This window comes from Hippocampus bargibanti, linkage group LG17 (assembly GCF_051943395.1).
Source record: "Hippocampus bargibanti isolate YZ-2025 linkage group LG17, ASM5194339v1, whole genome shotgun sequence".
Taxonomy (NCBI): Eukaryota; Metazoa; Chordata; class Actinopteri; order Syngnathiformes; family Syngnathidae; genus Hippocampus; species Hippocampus bargibanti.
In genome coordinates, this window is record NC_142750.1 from 14512435 (window position 1) to 14537557 (window position 25123).

Consider the following 25123-nt stretch of genomic DNA (forward strand, 5'->3'; position numbering starts at 1 on the left):
TTTTTCTTGCAGGGGGTGCCGAAGAAGCGCTGGTCAGACATCTGGCAATGTTTTGCCATTACACGAGGAGGGAGCATTTGCCTTTTCTACAGTTACCCCCACTTGCACCTCATATTACTCCAGACCCATATGACTTGGGAATTAACTCTTTTTTTCTGATGACAGAAGAGAGTCTAAGGTTTCTTACGCTGTATTGAATCTTTATGTAGTTCTTAAAACTCAATATTCCGCGGGTCCTGAAATTGGAGTGAAAATGACAAAAACCCTGGCACTGGAATGGACACATTTTTGCACGTCTGGCAGTGAATGAGATAAAAGTACAAAGGACATTTTTCGGAAGATTTCCACCCAAGGGATTTCATCTCAACGATGCCATTACGCTGGTCCACTTTAGAATTGTATCATGATAACGGCCAGTACGGTTAACATGGATGGATAATGTTAAATGACGTGACCACAAAGCATTTTTAAAATGTCACAGCGCGTTCAAATGTCAACAGCAAAGCTCGTAACAACAACACGGCTCATGCATCTCCATCATGGCTTCGTAATTAAACTACGTCCATTTTTTCGCGGTTTATTCATAGCGGTCGTAGCGGTTACTCGCAGTTTGTGGGCCTCACTTCCTATCATGTGGCAGTTCTGTGGAGAGTCTCTTAAAAAGAAGGTGTAGGGGGGGGGGGGGCAATAAATCAAATATTTATTGAGCATATTGTGAGTTGCACTATTTGCGCACCTTGCCTCCGTTTACCACATTTAAATATTGCCATACATAAAACAATATTGTTGTTACCTGACACTAGCTTCATGTCAGCTTCCCACAATTACCAGAACATTCCCTTTTGCTAGATCGATCAAACAGACCAACATGTATACAGTGATATCTCATCTTACGAAGTTAATTGGTTCCTAGAAAGTGTGTGTATGTCACGTTCCGAGCGAGAGTGACGGCAGCTGACTCGTCGGAACGAAGTGGAATGTTTGGGATCCCAAAGCAGGCGACAGAGACGTACCAACAAAGCAGGATGTTTATTCACAAACAAAAGAAAACACAGCGAGTAAGAAGGCAGGTGGTGTTCCGACCCGCTTACTACGCCAAAAAGCAAATGGAACAGGAGGGTGCAAAATTACGCAATTCCGGAAGATGACATAAGCTCATGGGATGCGGGGAGAATACCTCGGACCGGATACACTCGCGCATCGAAGGAAGAGTCCAGGTACGGTAGAGTGGCGAGGTGAGTCAATCATCCGGCATTGGCGAGGTGACCGCGAACCGTATAAATGCCCCGTGTCCGTGATTATTATAATTGACAGCAGGTGTAGGACGGCCGGGAGAGGCAGCCCCGCCCCCCGCTGTCAACTCGCACGTGACAGTGTAAGGCAAAAAACGTTCATCTGTCAAACATTTATTTCCCATGAGAAACCATTAAAAATTAGAATAATCCCTTCCCAGGTCCCCATTAAACATAATTTTGTACTAAATAAGCCTTAAAACTACACAAAATATACGTCTGTGTAAGCTCTCAGTCGTACAGGAGTGGTCCATCGATGAGAAGGTTTCTTCAGCCGTCATCTGTACAAAAGTGAAGGTTTCGGACGTTTCGCCTCCTATCCAAGAGGCTTCGTCAGCGAACCTCTTGGATAGGAGGCGAAACGTCCGAAACCTTCACTTTTGTACAGATGACGGCTGAAGAAACCTTCTCATCGATACACAAAATAGACCTTATTTTATGTATAATAAATGTGCTATTGGATTGTAATTAGAGAAATAAACTATGCTGTATAATAAAGTCGTTTTATTTACCTTTGTGATGGTCGTTGATAGCTTGTGGAATGGAATGGCCGGTTTCATCAGCATTAAACACTTTTTCCACACCTTTGTGATGGTCGTTGATGTAGTTGCCTCTTGATGATATCCGAGTGAAGTTGCCGTGCTTTCTCAGCGATAATACCCTCACTCACACAGTCCCCTGCTAGCTGCTTTCCGTTAATCCAAATCAACAGAAGTTTGTCAAACTCTTCTATTGCCTGAGACCGTTGCTTAGACAACACAGCAACACCCTTAGCTACACGTAGCAATGGTCGACTTAGCGTACTGGTACTGGGACGCTAAGTCACACAAACGGACACCTCGTTCGTATTTTTCGATGATCTCCTTCTTCTGCTTGACCGTAATTTTCTTTTGTATCCTCTTCGACTTAACACTAGCCTGTGGTGGGGTCTTTTTCGGTACCATAATAGCAAAAGTATTCTACTTGATAGCAAACCACGTCTTCAGTCAAAGGGGGTGTGGAAAACTAGTCTGTCAGCCGCCGTGGCACTGTGTGGTTTGGTTCGTTTGCCGAAAACTAGTTCGTCTGTCAAGATTATATTCTCGCGAATGTAATGTTTATAATGCAAAAGGTTTGTCAGCAAAAGCGTTTGTAAGATGAGGTATCACTGTATATTTTTTTAATAACTAGATTTCAAATCTCAAGTGAAGAGGAATGACTTATTATGGTTTACATATGACAATTAGAAATTTTGGTTCAGACTCTTGCAAGCATCATGGCCCTTGACAGTCTTGATTTGTCCATTGTTGCCACCAACTGATCTGTGCGTCACTGTATTCTTTTGTTGCTTAAAGGACAACCGACACCTTCGGACATGTTGTGTCCATAATTTGTAAAATCACTTCAAATGACTTCGACTGAGCGTATTTTACAAAGATTCCACAGCATATAGCTATAGTTCACGGTTTAAGACTTGCGCTGAATATTCATGATGTCTTGTTTTCGAGTTGATGACGACCCCCATGTGACGTCACGTTTGGACCGCCCCTGACCGAGAAAGCGACACACAATGCATTTTGGGTACTTTGTTTGGTCTGAAAACATCGTGTTGATCCGTGTTGATGGAAAAATTAGAAGGAAAAACAAATAATTCAATGGTGAATCGTTGCGTGTCGCACCAACACTACCAATTGCGGTAACACCATAAAAGTGGACACGAATTTTCAGCAGACAAATCAGCCAAATTTCCAACGGCGCGTGTGCGTCATCTTGTGCATTTTCTGGTAGCTACATTGGAGTCCAGACACCTCCAATTGATACGGAAGGACTTTGAGCTATGTTGTCAAACCGAATACTGTATCATCGGCGGGAAAAGATCTTCAATGTCTTTTAGCTGCGGTTCACCTGAACAATCGATAGAGCCTCACTGTGCCGCAACAGCAGATTTTTCTTGTTTTTCTTGAGTAAAGGGATAGATGTAAACCAATTATCAAAATACAATCGATGATTGTTTCCTGGTTGGGTGTTTTGAGCCAAATGGAGCACAACATTTGAGCTTACTTTCAGATCGGGAATCTTGGAGTCACTGACTGGATCTATCTTTCCTGTATATGAAATGCAGTCATACCATAACCTGCCAGCACAAACAACTTTCTTTGGTTTATTTGGTAGACACTGCTTGAGTGAAAATCTACCTTCATAGAGTACAATTTGTTCATCACTTGAAAAACGCTGTGATTTGGGTAATTCTTGAAACTTGTATCATTGGTCTTACTTTGTGCAAGGGATCATAATTTGGGCTTCCCTGAGTTCCTTGTTTTGTGTTGTCTGCTGTATGCAAGTTCCTTTTTATAATTTCGAAGCGATCGCTTGACATACATTCTGCAGCATAATCACTGAGTGGTGATAGCTTTCAAGCCCAATGCATCCGAGTGTTTGGTCATTTTGAGATTGAGAAACAATATATCAATCCCAGCCACTTCTCAAGCTCTTCTTTGGCGAGACATAGGGGCTTATTGATGTCATTTTGCATTGCATAGAGGTTCCACTGTTCTACAATAATATCCATAATTTTTTCATCGAAAATCCTTTGAAAGTATTTGAATGGTGATAGAAGTTCGTCAATGCAACAGTCACGACTGTGTCAGATGCCAAAATGTCTTCATCAACATGCTCATCTATTTCATTCTCATCAGGATCTGGAAATACATACAGTACATGGGTATTTTTGAGAGAAAAAAAACATATGCACCTCCGTTTGACTAATCATATTGAGAATGCAAAGCTATGAGGTACAGCTATTAGTGGAAAACGCAACATTCACTTAGAATTATTCGCATCGGGTACCAAGTCAGGATCAACAATATCATCATGAAAATAGCGTGAGCACGTCGAATGTTCCGAATTCGGGACACTCCTTATTTTTAATATTTCTTGGTGAATAAACAAGTTCGTGTTAGCTTATGCATTTCCGTATCAAGGTAAACCTCTTCTGAATAGCTCATAAAATAGTTACAACATATACAGTGTGACCTCAACTTACGAACACCTTATCTTACGAACTTTTCGTCTTACGAACGTCAAATTTATGAAAATTAATCCTTATAATACGCACTATTTTCATAATACACACCCACCACGGCTGGTGGAGTAATCTTCGGCGGAAGAACACCAAAGCACACGACCTACGGATTTGGCGGAGTGATCTTCGGCGGAAGCACACGACCGAACAGCGCTCCAGCCGGCGCTACTTTCCACACCCCCTCTCATTGAATGCACACGTCGATCGCCTCCTTGGAGCTTTTTGCTGATAATTTTACTATGATGGGACCATAAAAAAACACCACAGGCTCGTGTTCAGCCCAAGAAGACACAAAATAAAATCACCATCGCTGAGAAGAAGGAGATAATTGAAAAACACGAACGAGGTGTGCGCTTGTGTGATTTAGTGGCTGAGCACGGCTATGCTAAGTCAACCATTGCTACCATTCTCCGGAACAGAGAAGCCATCAAAGATGCGTCTGTTGCAAAAGGTGTTTCCGTGCTCTAAAAGCGACGGTCTCGGCAATCGAAGAAATTGAAAAACTTCTGTTAATTTGGATTCACGAAAAGCACCTATCTGGCGACAGCGTGAGTAAAGCTATTTTATGCGAGAAAGCACGGCTAATTCACGCCGATATCGGCATGCGCCAACCTGGAAGTTCGGCGCTTATTGAGGAGTTTAAAGGCAGCAACGGATCGTTCGAGAACATCTGAGGGCGAGGAGGAGGAGATGGCTGCAGCATCAAGTGAGCTCATAAAGGCAATGTTGGCAAAGTGGAATGATGTGCAGTTCCATCCAGAAAAGACTGTGGCTATGACAATCATCAACATGATGAACGATAATGTCAAATGTCGATAATGTCAAATGTTGATAATGCCCCAGCTTCGAAAGACCTTACAAGTCAGAAAGCAACAGGTGTCAATTAAGAGGTTTTTAATCAGCAAAAAATGATGAGGAGTCTCCAAAGAAAAAAGAAGAGAAGCCACAGCAGAGCTTAAGTTACCAACAGTCCTTATGGAAGGTGACTCTCCTTCCATAAGCCATCCATGACCATCAAAAAGGTAAATAAAATTTTATTTTACAGCAGTTTATTTCTTTAATTACAGTCCTCGTGTAATGTGCCTCTTTCCAAACAGCAATTCCCTTTGACCTCCAACGCCATTCCATCAAGCCATCAATGACCATCACAAATGTAAATAAAGTGACTTTATGATACAATGCAGTGTATTTCTTTCATTACAATACAATAGCACATTTATTATACATAGAATAAGGTATGTTGTGTGTAGTTTTAAGGCTTATTTAGTTGAAAAGTATATTTTATGGAAACCCGGGAACGGATTATTCCCATTTTAATGGTTTCCTATGGGAATTTTTTTTGTGATATACACTTTTGGCTTACACTCTGTCTGGGAACCAATTAAGTTCGTAAGTTGAGGTCTCACTGTACTTACGTGATATTTCATCCATGACGAAAAATAGAATGCGCTTTGAAGATGGAGGAGAGCACGTTGTGTTGCGCATGAAGGAGATGATGTCACCGACGCTCTTAAAGGTAAGGTGCACATAACCTGTTTTAAAGGGACATGTAAATTGTGCCGCATCAGTTCCAATCGGCACTTGAACTGCTCCCTTTCATTTTCTTTATCTATAAGCATTTATCTTTAGTGTACCGAATTTGGCACAGTCGTCCGTAAAGGGTTAATCGATTGCAAACATTTATGCTTTCCTCTTCAGAACTATTTCAATCACATTCATAACTGGAAGAGTAACAAGAAAGCATCTTCTCCGAATCTGAACTGTCTGAAGCCATTGTTTTGTGTCTGGAGTATCCTGGCGTGACGTCACGAACAAAGGGGGCGGGACCTTCTGGAACTCACCATTTCCGAGGTCATTTTGAAGCAGTTTTGAGACACTTTAAGTCATTTTTATTGGTGTTTTGTATTTGACTAACAATATCAGCCTGCGCTATAAAACGTTTTTCTGATGTCAGTTAGGAAACTAAAAAATGGTGTCGGTGTCGGTTGTCCTTTAAGTCTATCTTGCGTTACAAAACTTAATAGGGTTACCCACTTTACTGAAAAGCAATTCCGAAAGCATATTTTAAAGTTGCGTAGGCAGCTTTTCGCATGGAGGAGGCTGTAACATTTTCATTTGACATTCGTTTTGGTCAAAGTGTTTCTGAACAAACCCGTTTTACAGGCGCTGCGCGACGGAAACCAGTCGAACAATGTTGGCATTTGAAGCGTTTCAACAGGAACTCGTTTAACTGCACGAGGAAACTCGCCACGCGCGCACGAGGCCAACGAAGGCGGGCGGCAATTTTAGCACGAGAACAATTTCACCCAGGTCGCCGTTTGCCTCCGTGATTCATCCTTCCATCCATTATCCATACTGCTTATTCCTCCTTAGGGTCACGGGGGGGAAGGGAATTCTCGAGCCAATCCCAGCCGTCTTCAGGCACTTGGCGGGGGACACCCTAAGCCTAAATTGGTTGCCAGCACAGAGACAAACAGCGCTCACACCCAGGGACAATTTGGAAAGTTCAATCCGCCCGCCATGCATGTTTTTAGAATGTAGGAGGAGACCCGAGGACCCGGAGAAAACCCAAGCGGGCCCGGGGAGAACATGCAAAGTCCACACAGGGACGCGAACAAGTGACCTTCACACCGTGAAGCCGGCGTAATAACCACTCGGCTAGCGGGCCGCCCCTCCGTGATTCAGCCCTCCGTTATTGCATAACAGAGGAGCACACCCCGACTGACTATTTTCGGCTGTGAATAGTGGGAAACCGTGCCACGTTGGCGAATGCGAGCGACATTCTTGTTGGCCCCGCCGAGTACATCAATCTCTCTGTCCGCTCTGTGCGCGACAAGGTGCCGAACGGGGAGTCGAGTCTTCCGCGGTGCCGTCATGGCGGCCGCTATAGTGAGAAGTCAAAAGAGCCGGCGGAACGGGCAGCGGGCAGAGTGGGCGAGGGTTCTTGGATCGCTCCTGGCTGGGACCCAAACTGAGCAGTTAGTTAGGTGGCTCCCCTCGTGGCGACACCGCCCGTCCCCCCAGCCCCGCTGACGTAATGGACTGGATCGCACAGAAGCGCGCCGCGATGCTGACGGTTCAGGCAAAGATTTCGCTACTCCACCGCAAAACAAAAAAATTACATCTCTGTCTATTGTTTTCCCTCTTTCCTACCGTCGACGCTGCCAGCGACTGTGTTCAACCATCAAGAATCAGGGACGGTTATGTCATCATGGGAGAAAGCTTCAGAAATCCATCAAAGGGAAAAATGGACGAGGAAACAAATGGCACGGGAAGGGAACACGGGGAGCGCTTTTTTCCTTTGCACCTTCCTGTCATTGTGTGACGGGAGGTGTTCATCGCCGGGAGTCAACGTGAATTCCGGGTTGTACATCTGACCACGCGAGATACGGTGCGGTGTGTACACCTTGTATGTCAGGTAGGGGGGGGGGGGGGGGGCACTTTTGCGGCCATGCGAGAAGTGGGTCGCATGCGGCATCGAGACATGACATCATGCTGAATTTACCCGGGCGACAATGACATCATCCCTCCGCGGAGGTTTTGACATGGCAACCTGGCTTGCGGGGATGACCTTAGACCTTTGTCGGCTTATTCCTAAATGACTTCAATTATTGTCTCAAAACGTTTTGTGCCAATATTGATTATTTACGATTTGGGGTGAACTTTCTCTCTGACAGCACGACCACTGGCTTCCTACTGCTACATCAGACCACCACTGGGCTCATGCTAGCTGCGTTTGGTGGGGGGGGGGGGTCAGAGCAAACCCAGGAGGCTTTTGTCCTCACCCGGGAAGAGCTGAAACAACAGGAAAACAGTGCCCAGCCAGTCCATTAATTGATGGAACAATGTGTAAAAAGTGTGCAGTAACCAATAATTACCGGACTGCTTTTTGTTTTAATTCCGTTCTTCTCGTCTTTTTCACCAGTGCGTGATGTCCTTGTTTAAACGCAATGTAGATTTTTTGGAATCTGCATCCAAATGGCCAAACTTTTCACGCAAAGGCCTGCGTCGTGTTATGGAAAGCAGCTTCCTGCATCTTCCAGGCATGACGGGCGTCTTGAAGGACAACAAACTCGGATATTGTCGTAACGTTCCAGACTTTTGTCTCGATGTTGTCAGAGGAGGGGAGAAGCTGAGAATCGGAAAGAACAAGAGTGACTCGGGGAGGAAGAAGCGGAAATGCGAGCACAGATACAAGGGAATCCCACTGAGATTCGAGCACTGTGTGATGATCGGCGCCGCCCCGAAGAATTCAGACGAGCAAAGCAGATGGGTAACAAGACGCGTTACCGTATTGTCTATTTGCAGCATACCGTATTTTCCCGTGTATAAGCAGTGTCTGAAACTCATGACAAAAAGTTAGCAAACACCAGGGCAGACAACTCTAAAAAGTTGCCTGCCCCATTTTTCACAACTTGAAACAAAATAAGACAACTAATCGCCAAAAAAACATTGTGGCAAAGTATTAAGGATTTTACTTTATTAAGGATGTACAAATGCTCCCTTGCTTAATTGATGGTAAATCTCCCTTGCTGATGATTTTGCTCCAGTTGTCGTTTGTCCATACGCTGTTCGTCATGTTGCACAATGCAATGTTTGCGTTGCGTGGTCTGCTACCAGCAACGTCAACCCCTCTTTCCGCCATGCTTTTCAGAACAATAATGATACATTAATTTCTTAGTGCCTTTCAAAACTCTCAAGGACACTTTACAGTCACGGGATAATTTACGTTTTGTAGCGTCATAAATTTTATTAGCTTCTTTTCAATCTTTCTTCTGGGGATGAGGTTCTGTGCATCTACTTTGGAAAATGATATGCAAACGCTCGGGAAAATCCGGAAACACGAAGCAGGCTTCTGATTGGCTGTCGTGCCGAGTATGCAAATTGCCAAAAGAACCAAAATCCCAAAATTTCCAAACCGAATGAAGATTTCGAAATCGGAATAATTTATGGAAATCTTCGGGTGGAGACGTTTTGTACGCCCGACGTAAAAGTTGCACGCCCCGGGCGTCTGTTGTTTCAAACACCCGTATAAGGCGGACCGGAGTATAAGGCGCACCCCCAATGAATGGTGCATTTGTAAACATTTTCAATATATACGGCGCACCGGCCTAAAAGGCGCACTTTCGATGAATGAAATAAGGCTTCCAAATCTAATATATAAATGCATAAAAGATTTACAAATATAAGACACGCCACGTTATAAGGCCCTCCAGTAGAGGCTGGGGTTACGTACTACTCCTGCTAAAGGGGCGGGATGAAATCAGGTAGTTGTGATACCTGTTGTGGCTCAATATGACTTCACATATAAGGCACACCTGCGTATAAGGCGCAGGGTCATCTTTTAAGGAAACTCAAGGCTTTTGGCTGTGCCTTATTAACCAGAAAATACAGTACTCATTTGGCTGCAAAAGTTGTTGTTTTTTGTTTTGTTTCATGGGGTTCGTCAACAGCTTCAGGCCCCATTTCGGATGCAGCGAGGTGTCTCTTTCGCAAGTAGGCTGGAAACAAATGTAGGTTTGTGTGAGTCATCTGTACGCGGCTACAATGCCCCAGTTGACACTCTTTGGGCCCGCCAGTGCATGTGAAGCGCCGCACAAGTGTTACCCGGTTTGGTTATATACACAGCTGCGCGGCGCTAAACAAAGACACGCATAATGACAGCATGCGCCCAAGGTTTGCGTTTGAGCAGCAGACAGTGTCCTTCCTCTTGACTTTCCTTCCTTGCACTGTTTTTCCTCCATGGGGTCAGGGGTCGGGGGGCAACGTAGCCAAAAGAGAAAAGACTCATTTGAACAAGTGATGAGTGACGATTGTTACTCGACGTGGCAGGGTGTACAAAGTCACTCGCGTTCGAAGGAAGATGAGAGGTGGTCAATGAGGTCCGGCGCTCTCCTTTTTCCACAGCCGGCCGGCTCACATTCCTGGCATTCCAGGAGACCACTGCAGTCTCCTACCACCCCGACAAACTCATTCGCGGTCTAATGGACTCCCTAGATTTGTAAAATGTCGCGCCCCAGTGCCCAAATGCTCACGTGTCATTTTTGTTTCCATGCAGGACCAAAAATGTGTTGAATAAAATCATAATTTAGTCACCAAAATGGCATTTCCACATAAACGGGATCGAGGGGCTGAAGGGGGGGGGGGGGTGCACATATGGTTTGTGGCAATGAATTGATGAAGTTGCGGTTGTTTTATAGGATGAGGAAATTGTTCCGTGAAAGTCCCGTTTCAATGCTACTGCTGCCTGTCGTAGTTCCAGTCAAATAGCGCACTAGATGTTGCTTCAAGTCAAGATTAATCACAGTGATACCTCAGCTTATGAACACTTTAGCTCACCAACATTAAATTCGCAAGCATATACTCATGGCTGACAAACTAGTTTTCGGCAGACGAACCAAACCACACGTAGCGCCACGATGTCTGGCGGACCAGTTTTCGTCACCTGCTTTCTAAGAGTGCGGATGTGGTTTGCTATCAAGTGGAAAACTTTTGCTATTATGGTACCGAAAAAGACCCCAGCGCAGGCTAGTGTTAAGTCGAAGAAAATAACGGTCGAGCAGAAGAAGAAAAACACGAACGAAGTGTGCGTTTGTGTGACTTGTGTCCCAGTATGTTAAGTCGACCATTGCTACCATCCTCAAGAACAAGTGAATGTACAATAGTTTGTGTAGTTTTAAGTCTAATTTCGTAGAAAATTATGTTTTATGGGAACCTGGGAACGGATTATTCTTGTTTTAATGGTTTCTTATGGGAAATAAATGTTTGGAAGACAAACTTTTTGCCTTACACACACTTTCTGGGAACCAATTAAGTTCGTAAACCAAGGTATTACCGTACATTCAATGTCACGTGTCGCCCCAACTTTTCATCAAACTCTTTCCCTGACTTCAAAACGGGGTGAATTGGAATATATGGTGTCAAGTTAGCATCTACAGCGTACAACCCAAGTAATCGGCACCTGTCGTCTACATTTTTTTCCAAGAGGCCGATCTCAAGACACCATGTATCTTTTTTCATGCATACAAAATCTCCTTCAGCCTTTCGGTGTAAATCCAGCCGTTAAAACAAGTAATGTAACATATCAACTTTTTTTTTAATTTCAGATGGAGACCGTTCCAATCTGGAATAGATTATTTTTACATTTATCTTCCACACCGGGAGGTTCGACTGTATCAACAAAACAAGGCGTTGAGTCCAAATGCCATATCAGGTTTCAAATATTTAGTACCTCTCTCATTATGCGAGCCTGATTTATGACAACTGTAAACAGAAGAGAAAGCTTGCAGTTAATTTGGCAATCCAATGCGCGCAGGTCATTAATCCATCTCATTAAGATCAGCCCTTGTGTTCTCGATTTACAGCAATCAGAAAACACTATGACTTACATATTTCACTTGGCACTTCCACACGTATACACACAGTTCCCGGGGGAACGTGATGCGCGTCAAGTCCTGTAAGTAGATCAAAAAAAGGAGGGCACGCCATCGCAGTCAAAACACAGAACTCTGGTGTAAACTTTGTTGCTGTTTGTGTTGAAAACCGGACAGAATCGGGAGAATGCGCAGGAGGAAATTTGACCAAAGGGGTGCACTGAAACAGTGACAGCTCAGTGACATAAAAACATGTCCTTTGTGGTCCAAAAAGTCCCCCTCATTTACAGGACCGATTAGTGAATTTCAGTAATTTGACCATTTTATATTAATGGTCTAGGATAGTTTTTTTAATTCAAATTGTACATCGCTGAATTTTACTACTGCATTGGCATAGAACAGGCATGCATCAAAAGCATTGTAGTGTGCGTTATAAACGGTGGCCCAATGTCCTGAGAGCACCATGTGACTTTTTGCCTTTTTAATCTCTCAGATTCAATCTTGAGAATTGTATCCAATTAGGTTGATCCCGGTTTTTTTACCCCTGGCGTCCTCATTTGATCGTCCCCATTCAAGGGCCCATTGTGAGCTATGAGCTTGTGTATTTTGGCCACTGAGTCTACATGCCTCACTATCTTATCCGTTGGTAGACATCATTTTACATTTCCTTAAGTATTGTTACCTACTGGGACAACACCCTGAAAGTCTTAATGTCAAGACCCTCCATTATTTCCTGACATCTACCGGTCCGTGGACTCGAATTTGATATGACTCCGTGCTGTACAAATTTCCACTTGGAGAAGAATAGCTAAGCGGCAGGAAGTAAAACTGCCACGTAATCCACCAACAAATAAAGTGCAGGCTGCAAAAACCAAGGAGATGCAAACCATTTCTAGTACCATTTTACTACTGCTCAATACGTGGGTTTTAAAAAGTGATAATCCAGAGTAATAAAAAAAGATGAACCACGGATGTTGCGTTGCACTTACCTAAAAAGAATCAACACCAAGTTAGGTGACATTTTGTGCTCACATTCATCCTCGATTTCTTAAAATGTTTTTAAAAACCATTTTGACCAGGTATGAAATTAAGAGTGGGGTGCTTTTGTTAAAAGATAATTCCTTTCCAAAGCTATTTCTGAATGACTATTTGTCTTTTATCATCCCTTCTTCAGCGAGTTGCGACATCCGTGTGCCGGAGTGGGTCAATAGAACCAATGATTGAAATGTCATGAAAACCTGTAAAGACTTATTTAGTGCAAAGTCGGCGGCGGGCTAACTCGCTAGCTAACGCCGGCTACGCAACTTCACACGAGATCGTCTGACAGCACGCACCGCTGTATGATCGCCGGTTTGCCAGGCTGCACTACAGAATGTGACGAGTCGACGTGTTAATTCCAAACTTATAGTGTCACATATGCACGGCTCAACAAAGATCGACTTACTGCCCCGCCGGGACCCGATTTACGACTGCTTAAGTGGCGACAACCACAATTTCCACCAACAAATATCAACACTTTCAACCAAAATAAGGCGACAAGCAAATCGGGTGCGAGATTGCAAGAATGCCAGGGAAGAGGGTGGGGGGATTCTCGTGGTTTAAAACGCATTGCGGCCAACAAAAAGAGCAGTCGCGGTACGGAAAGAAGAGTGAAGCGGCGATGAGCCAACTCCGCGGCCCGTGGGGACTGTTCCTAGGATCCAGGAAATACACTAAGCCCCCATAGCTAGTACACGACGGAATAGAAGCATTACTTTGGGGGTGCTTAAAACAGCATCGCTACATACCTGTTAATCGCAGTTTCACAGGTCCATTGCGCCGAACTCCTTGGTTAGACATCACCCCTTTGTTCCAGCCTTGACGGCGCGTACAAAAGGAGTCGTTAGGTGGGGGAGAAAGAACAAGATTTAGCAGTCTCTCCGCCAGTTTTAGACGATGATGGAGTCAATGCATTGTGCCCCGGATGTGCACACAACTGCCATCGGTAAAAAAACAACAAATCTCAAAAACTAATATACAAAAAAAAAAAATCGTGAATGGTGCGACGTTGAATTTAAAAAGACGAATTCTTAAGGCGGCGTAACATCCTGGGGGAGGTCGTCGCTGGCGGGGACATGAAGTGAGGAGTCCTCCGGCGTGTAGCCCACTTAAGAGGAGGCTGCCCCTGCCTCTTCCTGGGCTGCGGGCAACTGACCAGAGGCGACAACGCTCCAAACATTGCCCTTCACATGTGCCGCAACACCTCCAACATTTTCTCTCTCTCTCTCTCTCGACCGCCCGAGCGTGTCTCAAGGTTGACGATTCTTGATTTACTGTCGCTTTAAGAGCACACATAAGCCTCACGCCCCCTTCGAAGTGGATCGTGTGTTACACTCGAGGATGTTTGATTGTCTTTTTAGCAATTGTCATTGCAAATTAGTGTTTGAACGAGGAAGGGGATAGATGAGAAACTCATTCACGTTTGAATGCTGAGGTTCTATCTTGCTACACCGGCCGACATCATCAACCCGTCGAGGTGTTCTTGAGCGTCTCAAATTCATTTTTGTGGAAATCATGTAGGACCTTTAAGATTACAATCAACTTTGATGTGCATTTACATGTATTCAGTATGTGTGAGGCTGGTTGCTAGCGCTCATTAATTAAAAAAAAAAATCATTGGCATCCCCTCAGCTTCACCCAGTCCTTTTTGCACATTCCCAAAATCATTTTTCAACCGGAATGCCTCTTCTTTCCTGCACCCGAGGGTTTTATTAGGGTTGTGGGACAGAAACGGCCATAGAAAAAAAAACCTGCTTCTGTGCATGTTAAATCACTTCTCGGTATGCCGCAGCAATAAAAATTGAATTGATATTAAGGCCCCCCAATGGTTCTGAGGGGAGCGGGAACTCCCAAAGCGCAGGCAAACACTCAAGTTACTCTTCCAAGTCTTGGTGGAAGTTTTGTGGGAAGTGTGGGTGGAGATCCGCCCGCCACTCAACATCCATCAGCTTTATTTACATGCTTGGTTCATCGAGTTTTTAAAACGGTATGTACAATACATACAACAGGCCACAGAATAGCACATTGACAGGAAAAAAGGACAAACCGTCGCAGGAAGGATGCGGTCAAGTGTTAGAAATTGAAAGTGCTCTGGTTTTCACCGATTTGAAATTCATAACCATCGGCCGTTGCTTCTGGGGCGACGCACTGCAACTCTTCTTCCTAGAAATTCAAACGGAGGCAAAAATGTTACAATACTAAGAGACGGAGGATGTTATTTTACTAAGGCAATTACCTCGTCGGAGAAATACTTCTCAATCAGGTTGAGAGCCGCTTTGTAGACCATCTCATTCTCATGAGCCTGTAGTGATTCAATCTGATCGAGCCCACCGCATTCTTCAATCATCAGGGCCAGCTTGTGTGACTCACCAATTTTGTCACCTGCCTATAAGAAGCGGTCATATGTCACAACCTCCGCAATTCCCTTTAAGGTCACGCGATGGTCATTAAAAATAAATACAATGAATGAATTGCACCAACCAAAAATATATTTGCGATGGCATCCAAGATGATGAGAACAGTTTTGCTGTCCTTTGACGACAGAAGATTGAGGAGTGGCTCCAACACGTTGCACTGCACCAAGAACACAACTTGGTCCACGTTGCCCCCACTGGTGAAGTTAGTCACAGCCCATACAGCCTCCTTTTGGGTTTTGTAGTCACCCTGTGGAAAAGAGCCAGGAAAGCCCACAAGAAAGTGAACGGGCGCAGCATTTGAAAAGTGGAGAAAAGACAAGCTGTGGCGTGGCGTACCCTCACAAGGACATTGACCAAATGCGGCACGAGGCCGGCGTTGATGACTTCCTGGATTTGGGTGTCTTTTCCCGCCGTGATGTTGGACAAAGTCCAGGCGGCCTCCTTTTGAATATTGGTTTTGTTGTGGCACAGTAAGGCGGCAAAAATGTCCAGGGCCCCGGCGTCGAGCACCGCCTGAGTCTGTTCATCTGTGCCCGTCACAATGTTGCCGATGGCACGCAGGGAAGGGGTCTGAGGGGGCACAAATGGGTCACCACAAAACACTGGGGTTTTTTCTTAAAGAGTCAACAGTGACAGCAACCATCACGGGGCCAGAGAGAAAGATTGATTGATTGTCGTTTTTATTTCCGATAAAATGACATTTAGGATGAAGCGAAAAAAAATAACGCGACGGTCCAACAATAGGTTGAGGATCGCCGTATTACACGTGGCACGACTTACCACCACAGGCAGTTCTGAGCTGCTGAGCAGTTTGACGAGGCGAGGTACCAGCCCCGCCCGCACCACCACGTCGATGCGATCATTAGAACCGTCAGTCAGGTATGAAACCCCCCAACAGGCGTCGGCCAACACCTCTTTGTCGTCGTGGTGAAGGAGGCGTACGAGCGCAGGTAAGAGCTGCTCGATGGCACTTATGGGAGGTGAAGGGTTCTTGTTGCGGCACAGGTTGGACACTGTCCAGGTTACATTTCTCAGATAACCAGGCTGAGAAAAACAAATACGTTTGAAATTAGGCTTCCCCCTAGTGGCTACAAAAGAAACAAGAACCTCAAGTGATTTTGTTTGTTTCAGTGTCTGGTCAGCATTTTGTAAAGCCGTTTGTTTGACTCCTCGATTGAGAAGTCAAGGAACTTTTGAAAGCAGGTACTTACACTTAGTCCAGAGAGGTCAGGAACCGTGAGCAGATTGAGCAGGGCAGCTATAGCTCCGTGCTTGATCACCTTGTCCCTCAAAGCCGATCCGTCACCTCAACGACACAATATGAAAACCATCACGCTGGATCACAGATTCCATTTGCGCACGTTCATCATATTGACAAAGAAAAAAGTCATCAATTACCAGCAATGTTTCCAAGAGCCCAGACAGCTTGCTCACTGATGTGCTGGTGGGGGGACGTGACCAACCTAACGAAAGCAGGAATTGCTCCACCCTGGACCACGGCAGCCGTCTGATCAGACGTGCCGGAGGCAATGTTGGTCAATGCCCAAGAGGCTTCAAACTGGATGGGAGGGCAGTCGGACAGTCCTAAAAAGGCCACGAATTTTGGGATCAGACCAGCACTGATGATCCGGTCGATGGGAGGGTGCCTCTCCCGGGACAGCAGTTTCCTATATTCAGAATACACAAAATGTGATGAGTGTAGAGGTAACAGAATTTATTCACATTTCAAATCCATTTTCGACAGTGTTTGCTCTCACATGTTGTACAGAGAAAATAAAACACAAACTCCACCAGATCCAAGAGTTTTTATGTTTAAGAATTTTAAGGCAGCCAGGAAGATTTATAAAATACATTTCATCTTTAAGCGCCTTTCAAAATTCTCAAGGTCACAGGATCAGTTTTTCCTGTGGGTGAGCAGTGGCAGCCGCATGCGCTAGCGTTCACTCAACCCGGAATTACTCAAATAGATAGAAAGTTAGCTAGCTAGCTAATAGATAACTAATTGATAGCTCGCTAATATATAGCAAATAGATAGCTAGCCAGCCAGATAGCTCAAGCAACAAGCATAATATTGAAAATCGAGAAAACTAAAATAAATAACTTAAACTTGCCTTGCTGCTTGTGTTGCCTGCAGCTGTGACTCCACATTATCACTGTTGACTCCAGTGAGAATTTCTGCAACTGTCCATTGGCTGGAGGTCTTCATTGACAAAGACACAAGATATGTGACAATATTCAGGTTTTATTAAAATACGCTCAAAAAGAATCTCAGAGAGCCACCCATATATACAAAATGTCCAATGGATCTTGAAAATGTAAATGCAGTAAATATAAATCATTGTGGTTTATGTAGCACAGTGTTACAGCTGTGATTACAGCTCAATTGCTATATAATACAGTTGACATTCAGAACATTAACTGTCCGTCACCATATGCCAGTGGTATACATGGACAAAGAGAGGATTTTTGTCTGACATATTTTTAATGAATACTTCAGGCATATGGTTAAAATATCCACAATAGACAAAAGTGGCCGGGTCATATGATAACAAAAAAAGACCTTTATGCAAAACACGTCAAAAATTGCGTTGACTACCCACCTCGAGGTTTCTATAGAACAAAACTTCGAACAAATGCTGTAATAAAATGTCGCCTAGGTTTTTAAGTGTTCAATCTGAGGTGAAGATCTGAGGTTCTTAAAACGTAGCAAAAACGACGTTGAGCGCATTATATTGTTCTACACTATATATTGAATAGGAGGCGGACGTCAGGAGTTGATAATTTCCTTACTTGACCGTTCTGACTTTTCTCCTGAAGTGGAGAGGTGGCCTCCTCGGGAAACGCAGCCATGTTCCTTCTTTTAAACATCTGATCATCTTTCCGGGCCTTGCGTAGCTCGACGTTCACCTCAACTCTCCTGCGTCTAAGCTCCTGCGTGGGTTTCATACACAAATTAATCACGTTCCACGGCGTCATCGTGCTAGCTAGCCAAGCACTCAACTTCACTTCAGGCACGCTCTCTTACATTCGAATCTTTTCCTTTGTTCTTGAACTTGTTCAGGCGGGCGACGTTCTCGGACATTTTCACAACGTCAATAAAGTTGGGCAGCAGTGAGGAAAACGTCGATTTGCGAAGAGGATTTCCTGCCGTACAAGCATTAAGGTTCACAAACTTCGATTTCGCGATTCCTCGTGACACTTTAGCATGACGACGGAATACGTATTAAGCATTAACATTGAACCGATTAAACGATAACTGTCGAAGAAGTGAACATGTTGTAACAATACCAAATTGCAATATCAACCACTGAGGTAAAATAGTCTAAAACAAAATTGTAACGGTTAGAATGTCAAGAGAATTGAGACCGACCTTACCTATTGCTGGAGAATGAGTTCAAATTGTGCTGAATGTGACGCACAGACCTTTAAATTCCCGAAACGACGTATTTTGATTGGACCATTTGGCCACGGGCATTCAGTTATCTTCTGTCATTGGACTGTTTGAAAAGAAACAGTCATGGTAACGGAAGTAGTGTCAGCTACGTATTATCGCGAGGTTATGGACGTGGCCACGTCCATCCATTTTTTGAAAGCCACGATCCACATCCGTTATCTCAACCGTCCTGTCTATCCTCCCGAGGCTCGCCGGTAAAGTTGTCATGCAGCGTGACAAAGTCACTCATGTTAGGAGTAAGCTTTCACATCATTTATTGGAGTTATTATTTTCTGGTGCGAAATCCAAGAAGTAGAATGTTTTTCGCTTCCAGGAATTGTCAAAATGTCACTCTTCTAAAAAAAACTAAAATAAACTGAGGATCATTTTGGGAACCAAAATAAACCATCATTCTGGTGAGCCGATCCCAAAAAAAACGTCTCTCTAAAATGAGGACAAAGCGGTCTGGAAAATGGAAGACATTGTCCAACGATTGGACACTTAATGCTACATAGGAAGGTGTAACTCACTATATGCCAAATGCCGTTTGCACATCTTCAAAAGGTTTGATTAAAAAACAAAGTATTTGTCTCTCTATGTACAATTATGAGGTGAAATTAATTTAACAATCTCCACATTTACTTTTATTAGGATTCATTTATTAAAATAAAACATGTCACAACTACGGTTTATGACCTAATTAATTTTAAGGAAGGAATTAACCCATTTACGCCAAGCATGTTCATATGAACACAGATAAATTCATTTTCAAAAGGTTGGATTAAAACAGTTTTTTCATCTTTATTTACAATCATGGGGTGAAATTAACATAACAATCCCCCCATTTACTTTTATTAGAATTAATTTAGTAAATTAAACATGTCACAACTACGGTTTATGAACTAATTAATCTTAAGGAAGTAATTAACCCATTTACGGCAAGCGCATTCATATGAACACAAATTTATTTTCAAATGCATTGTTTCTTGCCACATTAATGATTAATTATATATAATTATATTATGGTTAATTATTTATTCTGTTTGAAACTATCTGATACTCTGATTTGATATTATTTTGTCTGTGTAAGCTCTCAGTGGTACAGGAGTGGTCCATCGATGAAAAGGTTTCTTCTGCCGTCATCTGGACTTCTTTTCAAGGTGTCGGACGTTTCGCTTCTTCTCCAAGACGCTTCGTCAGCGAACTAAAGTCTTACTGGTAGTATCGGCCCTATATACAGTAAAGTCTCGTTATATCGATATTCAAGGGAGCCCGAAAAAATATCGATATTGTGGTGTGATTGTTGACAAGATCAGTGGCGCTGGGCGATGACGTCAGCAGGAGGCGCCAAGGACCAGCAGGGGGAGTGACTGGGAAGAAGGACAGCATTGGAGGCGAAATAAAGAGTTACCCACGTTAACGCACAGCTGGACTCACGTGTGCCTTATTCGACAACACGACATGGTGTCAGAAGTCCTGTAGTTGACGTGGTGTGCGCGAAGAGGATATTTTGGAAACGCGGCGGAGAGAAAAAGGCAACATGAGCGACGTAGAGGATGGAACATCGGCACGGGCTAATGGAGCCATGGCGCGAGGTGCACAGCAGGCTGCGGGACCAGTCGTCACCGCGGGGCCGTGCGCCACGTTCAACATCCAGCCGCCAGAACCCTTTGACTTCTCAAAACCGCAGGAGTGGGAAAAATGGATCAGGAGATTTGAAAGATTTCGCCTGGCAAGTAACCTTAAAGCGAGTTCTGAAGAAAATCAAGTAAACACACTTATTTACTGCATGGGTGACGAGGCTGATGATATTTTACGCGGGTTGAATCTGACGGAGGTTCAACGGTGCACGTATCAAGAAGTGCGGAGGGGACTCCAAGACTTCTTCGTTGTGAAGAAAAATGTCATCTTTGAGCGTGCAATATTCAACATGCGCTATCAAAAGGAAGGGGAGAGTGTGGATTCGTTTGTCACTGCACTGTATGCCCTGGCAGAGCATTGTAGCTATGGGACGCTACGCAATGAACTGATCAGAGACAGAATTGTAGTCGGACTACGGGACAAGGGATTGTCCGAACGATTGCAGTTGGATGCGGATCTGACCCTTGAAAAAGCCATAAGAATAGCACGGCAAAGTGAGGAGGTGAAGAGGCAACAGCCTTATCTGCGGGGGGACACCAACTCAGAGGCAAGTGGCGCCGAATCTGTTGACAGAGTGTTCAAAAGCAAATTAAAGACGGCTAAAAACTCACCCAACTATGCCAATAGCCAGACAAACAAGCCCCACAGTACTCACTTTAGAAAGGAAAGGGGGGCACAGTCAGTGTGCCAGAAATGCGGCAGCTCTCCTTCTCATCCAAAATTTGATTGTCCGGCCCATGAGGTGAAATGTCATGCTTGCGGGCGGAAGGGACATTTTCAGCGCGTATGTAAATTCAAATCGACGCATGAAATTACAGGAGATGAGGAAGACGAGGGGGAGGAAGCAGTTCTCCTTGGCAGTGTTGTGACAGACCGTGATCCGTGGATGGTCAAGATCGACATAAATCAGCGCAGTGTGATGTTTAAAATCGATACTGGCGCCGACGTCACTGTTCTGCCATACAAAGCATTCAAGGTCACGTATCAAAACAATCTCCCTAAACTCAAAAAGGCAACAAAACGACTCCTGGGACCAGGGAGCAGCCCTCTTGAGGTTGTGGGCGTCGCCAAGCTGCCGCTGAGAAAAGGTGAGAAGGAGGTGATGGAGGATGTTTACATCAGTCGTCATGTGCATACTGCCTTGCTGGGGAGATCTGTGAGCTGCAGGCTGGGGCTCGTCGCACGCCTAGGCAGCGTCACTATGCAGTCATTAAAAGACAACTACCCAAAAATATGCACTGGACTCGGAAAGATGCGGCAGCCGTACAACATCAAACTGAAACCAGGGTCTGAACCTTTCTCTTTAAAAACACCAAGGAGGATTCCATTGCCATTAATGGACAAAGTCAAGAAAGAGCTATCCCGCATGGAACGACTCGGAGTAATAAAAAGAATCGAGCAGCCAACAGACTGGTGCGCTGGCATCGTGGTAGTGCCCAAGAAATCAGGTGCTGTACGAATCTGTGTCGACCTCACCAAACTCAACGAGTCAGTCTGCAGAGAAAAGTATATCCTGCCATCAGTGGAGGAAACACTCGGCATGCTGGCTGGAGCCAGGGTTTTTAGTAAGCTGGATGCAAAAATGGGGTTCTGGCAAATACCCCTAACACCTAATTCCGCAAAGCTTACAACTTTCATCACGCCATTTGGACGCTATTATTTCAAGAGGCTACCTTTTGGGATAGCCTCCGCCCCTGAACACTTTCAAAACAGAATGGTAACAGAGGTTACAGAAGGGCTGGACGGTGTTGTTTGCCTCATGGATGATGTGCTCATATGGGGCAGGACGCAGGAGGAGCACGATGCCCGCCTGCATGCTACCTTGGAGAAAATCCAGGAGGCAGGCATCACTCTCAATGTGGAAAAATGTGAACTGTCAAAGTCAGAGGTGACATTTCTAGGCCATGTGATCTCAGACAGCGGCATCAGGCCAGACCCAGCTAAAACTGAGGCAGTAAGGATGATGCCGGAACCAACAAATCTAACAGAGTTGAGAAGTTTTCTCGGAATGATGAACCAACTGGGGAGGTTTGTGCCGGGGTTGGCAGATCGAGACAAGCCTCTCCGAGACCTCCTGTCCAAACGGAACTGCTGGGTGTGGGGCGTCGACCAGGCACGAGCCTTTCAAGATTTAAAAGACGCGCTGACGTCCACACCGGTGCTGGCCATGTTTGATCCCAACAGAGAAAGTAAAGTCTCTGCAGATGCGTCGTCGTACGGGTTGGGCGGAGTTCTTCTCCAAAAGTGGGAGGAAGAATGGAGACCAATAGCTTACGTGTCACGCTCGCTCACATCTACGGAGCAGAGATATGCTCAAGTGGAGAAGGAGGCTCTGGGGCTGACCTGGGCCTGCGAGAGGTTTCGTAACTTTCTCATCGGGAAGCATTTCTTGATGGAGACGGACCACAAACCTCTCCTGAGTCTCCTGGGGTCCCAAGCCCTGGATACATTACCTCCACGGATACAACGCTTCAGAATGCGACTCATGCGCTACTCTTACTCCATCTCTCACGTCCCAGGAAAAAGCCTGTTGACAGCTGACACACTGTCTCGAGCTCCAGTGGAGAAGGAGGCGACACCAGATGACAAAGAATTGCTCGAAGATACGAACATCTACATCGACATGGTGATGGAGAACCTCCCGGCAACCACCAATTACCTCGAAAGGCTGAGAGAGCAGCTGCAGAGGGACAGCGTGTGTGCACGTGTGATGCAGTTGTGCAAAGAAGGCTGGCCTGAACAAGGCCCCAATGAACCGGCACTCAGGCTGTACAGAGCAGAGCAGGCATTCCTCACAGTCCACGACGGAATCCTACTGAAGGGACAGAGAATTGTCATACCTTCAACCATGAGAAATGATGTTCTCGTTAAACTGCATGAAGGTCACCAGGGCGTGGTAAAGTGTAGAGAACGAGCGCGGCGGGCGGTGTGGTGGCCTGGGCTAAGCCAACAGCTGAACGAGTTGGTTCTCAACTGCCGAACATGCTGCAAGGAGAGACTGAACCACAGAGAGCCAATGATTCCATCACCGTACCCAGGAAGACCATGGGAAAAGCTAGGAGCAGATTTGTTCATGCTCGGAAACAAGACCTACTTGCTGGTTGTAGACTACATGTCAAGGTATGTGGAAATAGCTCTGTTGGCCTCCACAAAATCGAACGAGGTAATCCGCCACCTCAAATCAATATATGCACGCCATGGGATCCCGGACCTTTTGGTTTCGGATGGAGGGCCTCAGTTCTCCGGAACAGTCTTCACAGAGTTTGCGGAGTCGTATGGGTTCCGCCACATTACAAGTAGCCCACGATACCCTCAAGGCAATGCCGAGGCAGAACGTGCAGTTCAAACGATCAAAAGCCTCTTGAAAAAAGCAGATGACCCCTATCTGGCCTTGCTTGCGTACAGGGCTACCCCTCTTGAAAACGGGTACAGCCCCGCTCAGCTTCTAATGGGGAGGAGACTCCGCACGAGGGTTCCCATCCTTCCTGTCCTGCTTAACCCAGCCATCCCCGACCGAGAAGCCATCATCCAGAAGGAAGATGAGAAGAGGACAAAAGATGCACAACGCTACAACACGCGACATCGTGCACAGAACCTCGTCAGACTCAACCCGGGACAGTGTGTGTGGATTAAGGACCAAGGAGCGGAAGGAGCCATCATCGAAAGACATGCTTCCCCACGATCATATCTGGTAGAGGGACCTCACGGGACCATCAGACGAAACCGGCGTCATCTCATCCCAATGAGGTCCTCGTCTGAGCAGAGTGGCTGTGATGCAGCGGAGCAGTCTTCGGGAAGCGATCCAGAAAGTCCATCAGCGGGACCACTACAGCACAATCTTCCAGAACCACCACCCACTCCTACTACCAAGACCAGGTTTGGGAGAGTAGTGGTGAAACCAACCAGGTTGGACTTGTGATTTTCTTTTTTTTCACCCATTTTCCCCCTACTTTCAGGCTCTGCTTGCAGGGTTGTTCGTTAAAAAAAAAAAAAAAAAAAAAAAAAACGGGGGTGGGTGTATTCCGAATATTGAGATGTACTTGTACATGCTGTTCTGTTTGTCCATACAATGTTCAGCCCATTACAGAGCATAGAGGAGGATCAGTTATGATGGACCATCAAGTTATTGTTTTCAAATGGATTGTCTCAAATATGTTTGTTTTTCCTATGCGATCCCTTGTCACAGTCTGAGGGACGAGCAGACCTTTCAACCACGAGGCAGAATAATCCTCAAGGTCTGTTGAATCATTGGTAGTCTATCCAATGATTCTAGAAAGGGGAGATGTGGTGTGATTGTTGACAAGATCAGTGGCGCTGGGCGATGACGTCAGCAGGAGGCGCCAAGGACCAGCAGGGGGAGTGACTGGGAAGAAGGACAGCATTGGAGGCGAAATAAAGTTACCCACGTTAACGCACAGCTGGACTCACGTGTGCCTTATTCGACAACACGACAGATATAACCGGGACTATCGATATATCCGACCCTGTTTGCATGTAAGTTTCTCCGTGCGTGCATAGAAATAGTATCGATATAACCGGGACTATCGATATATCCGATATCGATATAACGAGACTTTACTGTATATCCCTAATGGCCAGACATGGCGGCGCCGGACACAGCTATGATAGGTCCCTACTCTCAGGTTGGGGGGGAGCAGAGGACCACTCCCTGTGGCCCCACCGATTGTTCCTATTGAATCCGAGGTGGTTCTTTAAAGGACAACCGACGTCACTTTTTTAACTGACACCAGAAAAGCGTTTTATAGCATCTAAAATACCCAAAAAACTCAGTATGATATTTTTAGTCAAATGCAAAACACCAATAAAAATGACTTCAAGTGTGCTAAAACTGCAAAAAAATGGAGCTG

The 25123-nt window shown here is 45.1% G+C and overlaps 2 protein-coding genes across 3 annotated transcripts in view; both read right to left on the minus strand.

Annotated features, from left to right (window-relative positions):
• Positions 1–14014, minus strand: part of LOC148885927 (E3 ubiquitin-protein ligase SMURF2) — a 60041-nt gene extending 46027 nt beyond the window's left edge. Inside the window, exons 1-2 of one of the 2 annotated variants that reach the window (XM_089019060.1) lie at positions 13514–14014; positions 11742–11807 (exon numbers count right to left, since the gene is read on the minus strand). In XM_089019060.1, the coding sequence (XP_088875186.1) occupies positions 11742–11807; positions 13514–13565 (118 nt within the window). In that variant the 5' untranslated portion in view covers positions 13566–14014. The remainder of the gene's footprint in view (positions 1–11741; positions 11808–13513) is intronic. The other variant, XM_089019061.1, reaches the window with a different exon arrangement.
• Positions 14015–14522: 508 nt separating this feature from the next.
• On the minus strand, positions 14523–18580 carry kpna2 (karyopherin alpha 2 (RAG cohort 1, importin alpha 1)). The gene is made up of 11 exons (XM_089019063.1): positions 18557–18580; positions 18207–18325; positions 17972–18112; positions 17293–17381; positions 16580–16848; positions 16393–16487; positions 15962–16225; positions 15518–15751; positions 15246–15428; positions 15001–15150; positions 14523–14927 (listed from the first exon to the last, which is right to left on the minus strand). The coding sequence occupies exons 2-11, from the start codon at positions 18261–18263 to the stop codon at positions 14838–14840; spliced, it is 1572 nt and encodes a 523-aa protein (XP_088875189.1). The 5' UTR covers positions 18264–18325; positions 18557–18580; the 3' UTR covers positions 14523–14837.
• Between the last annotated feature and the right edge of the window lie 6543 nt (positions 18581–25123).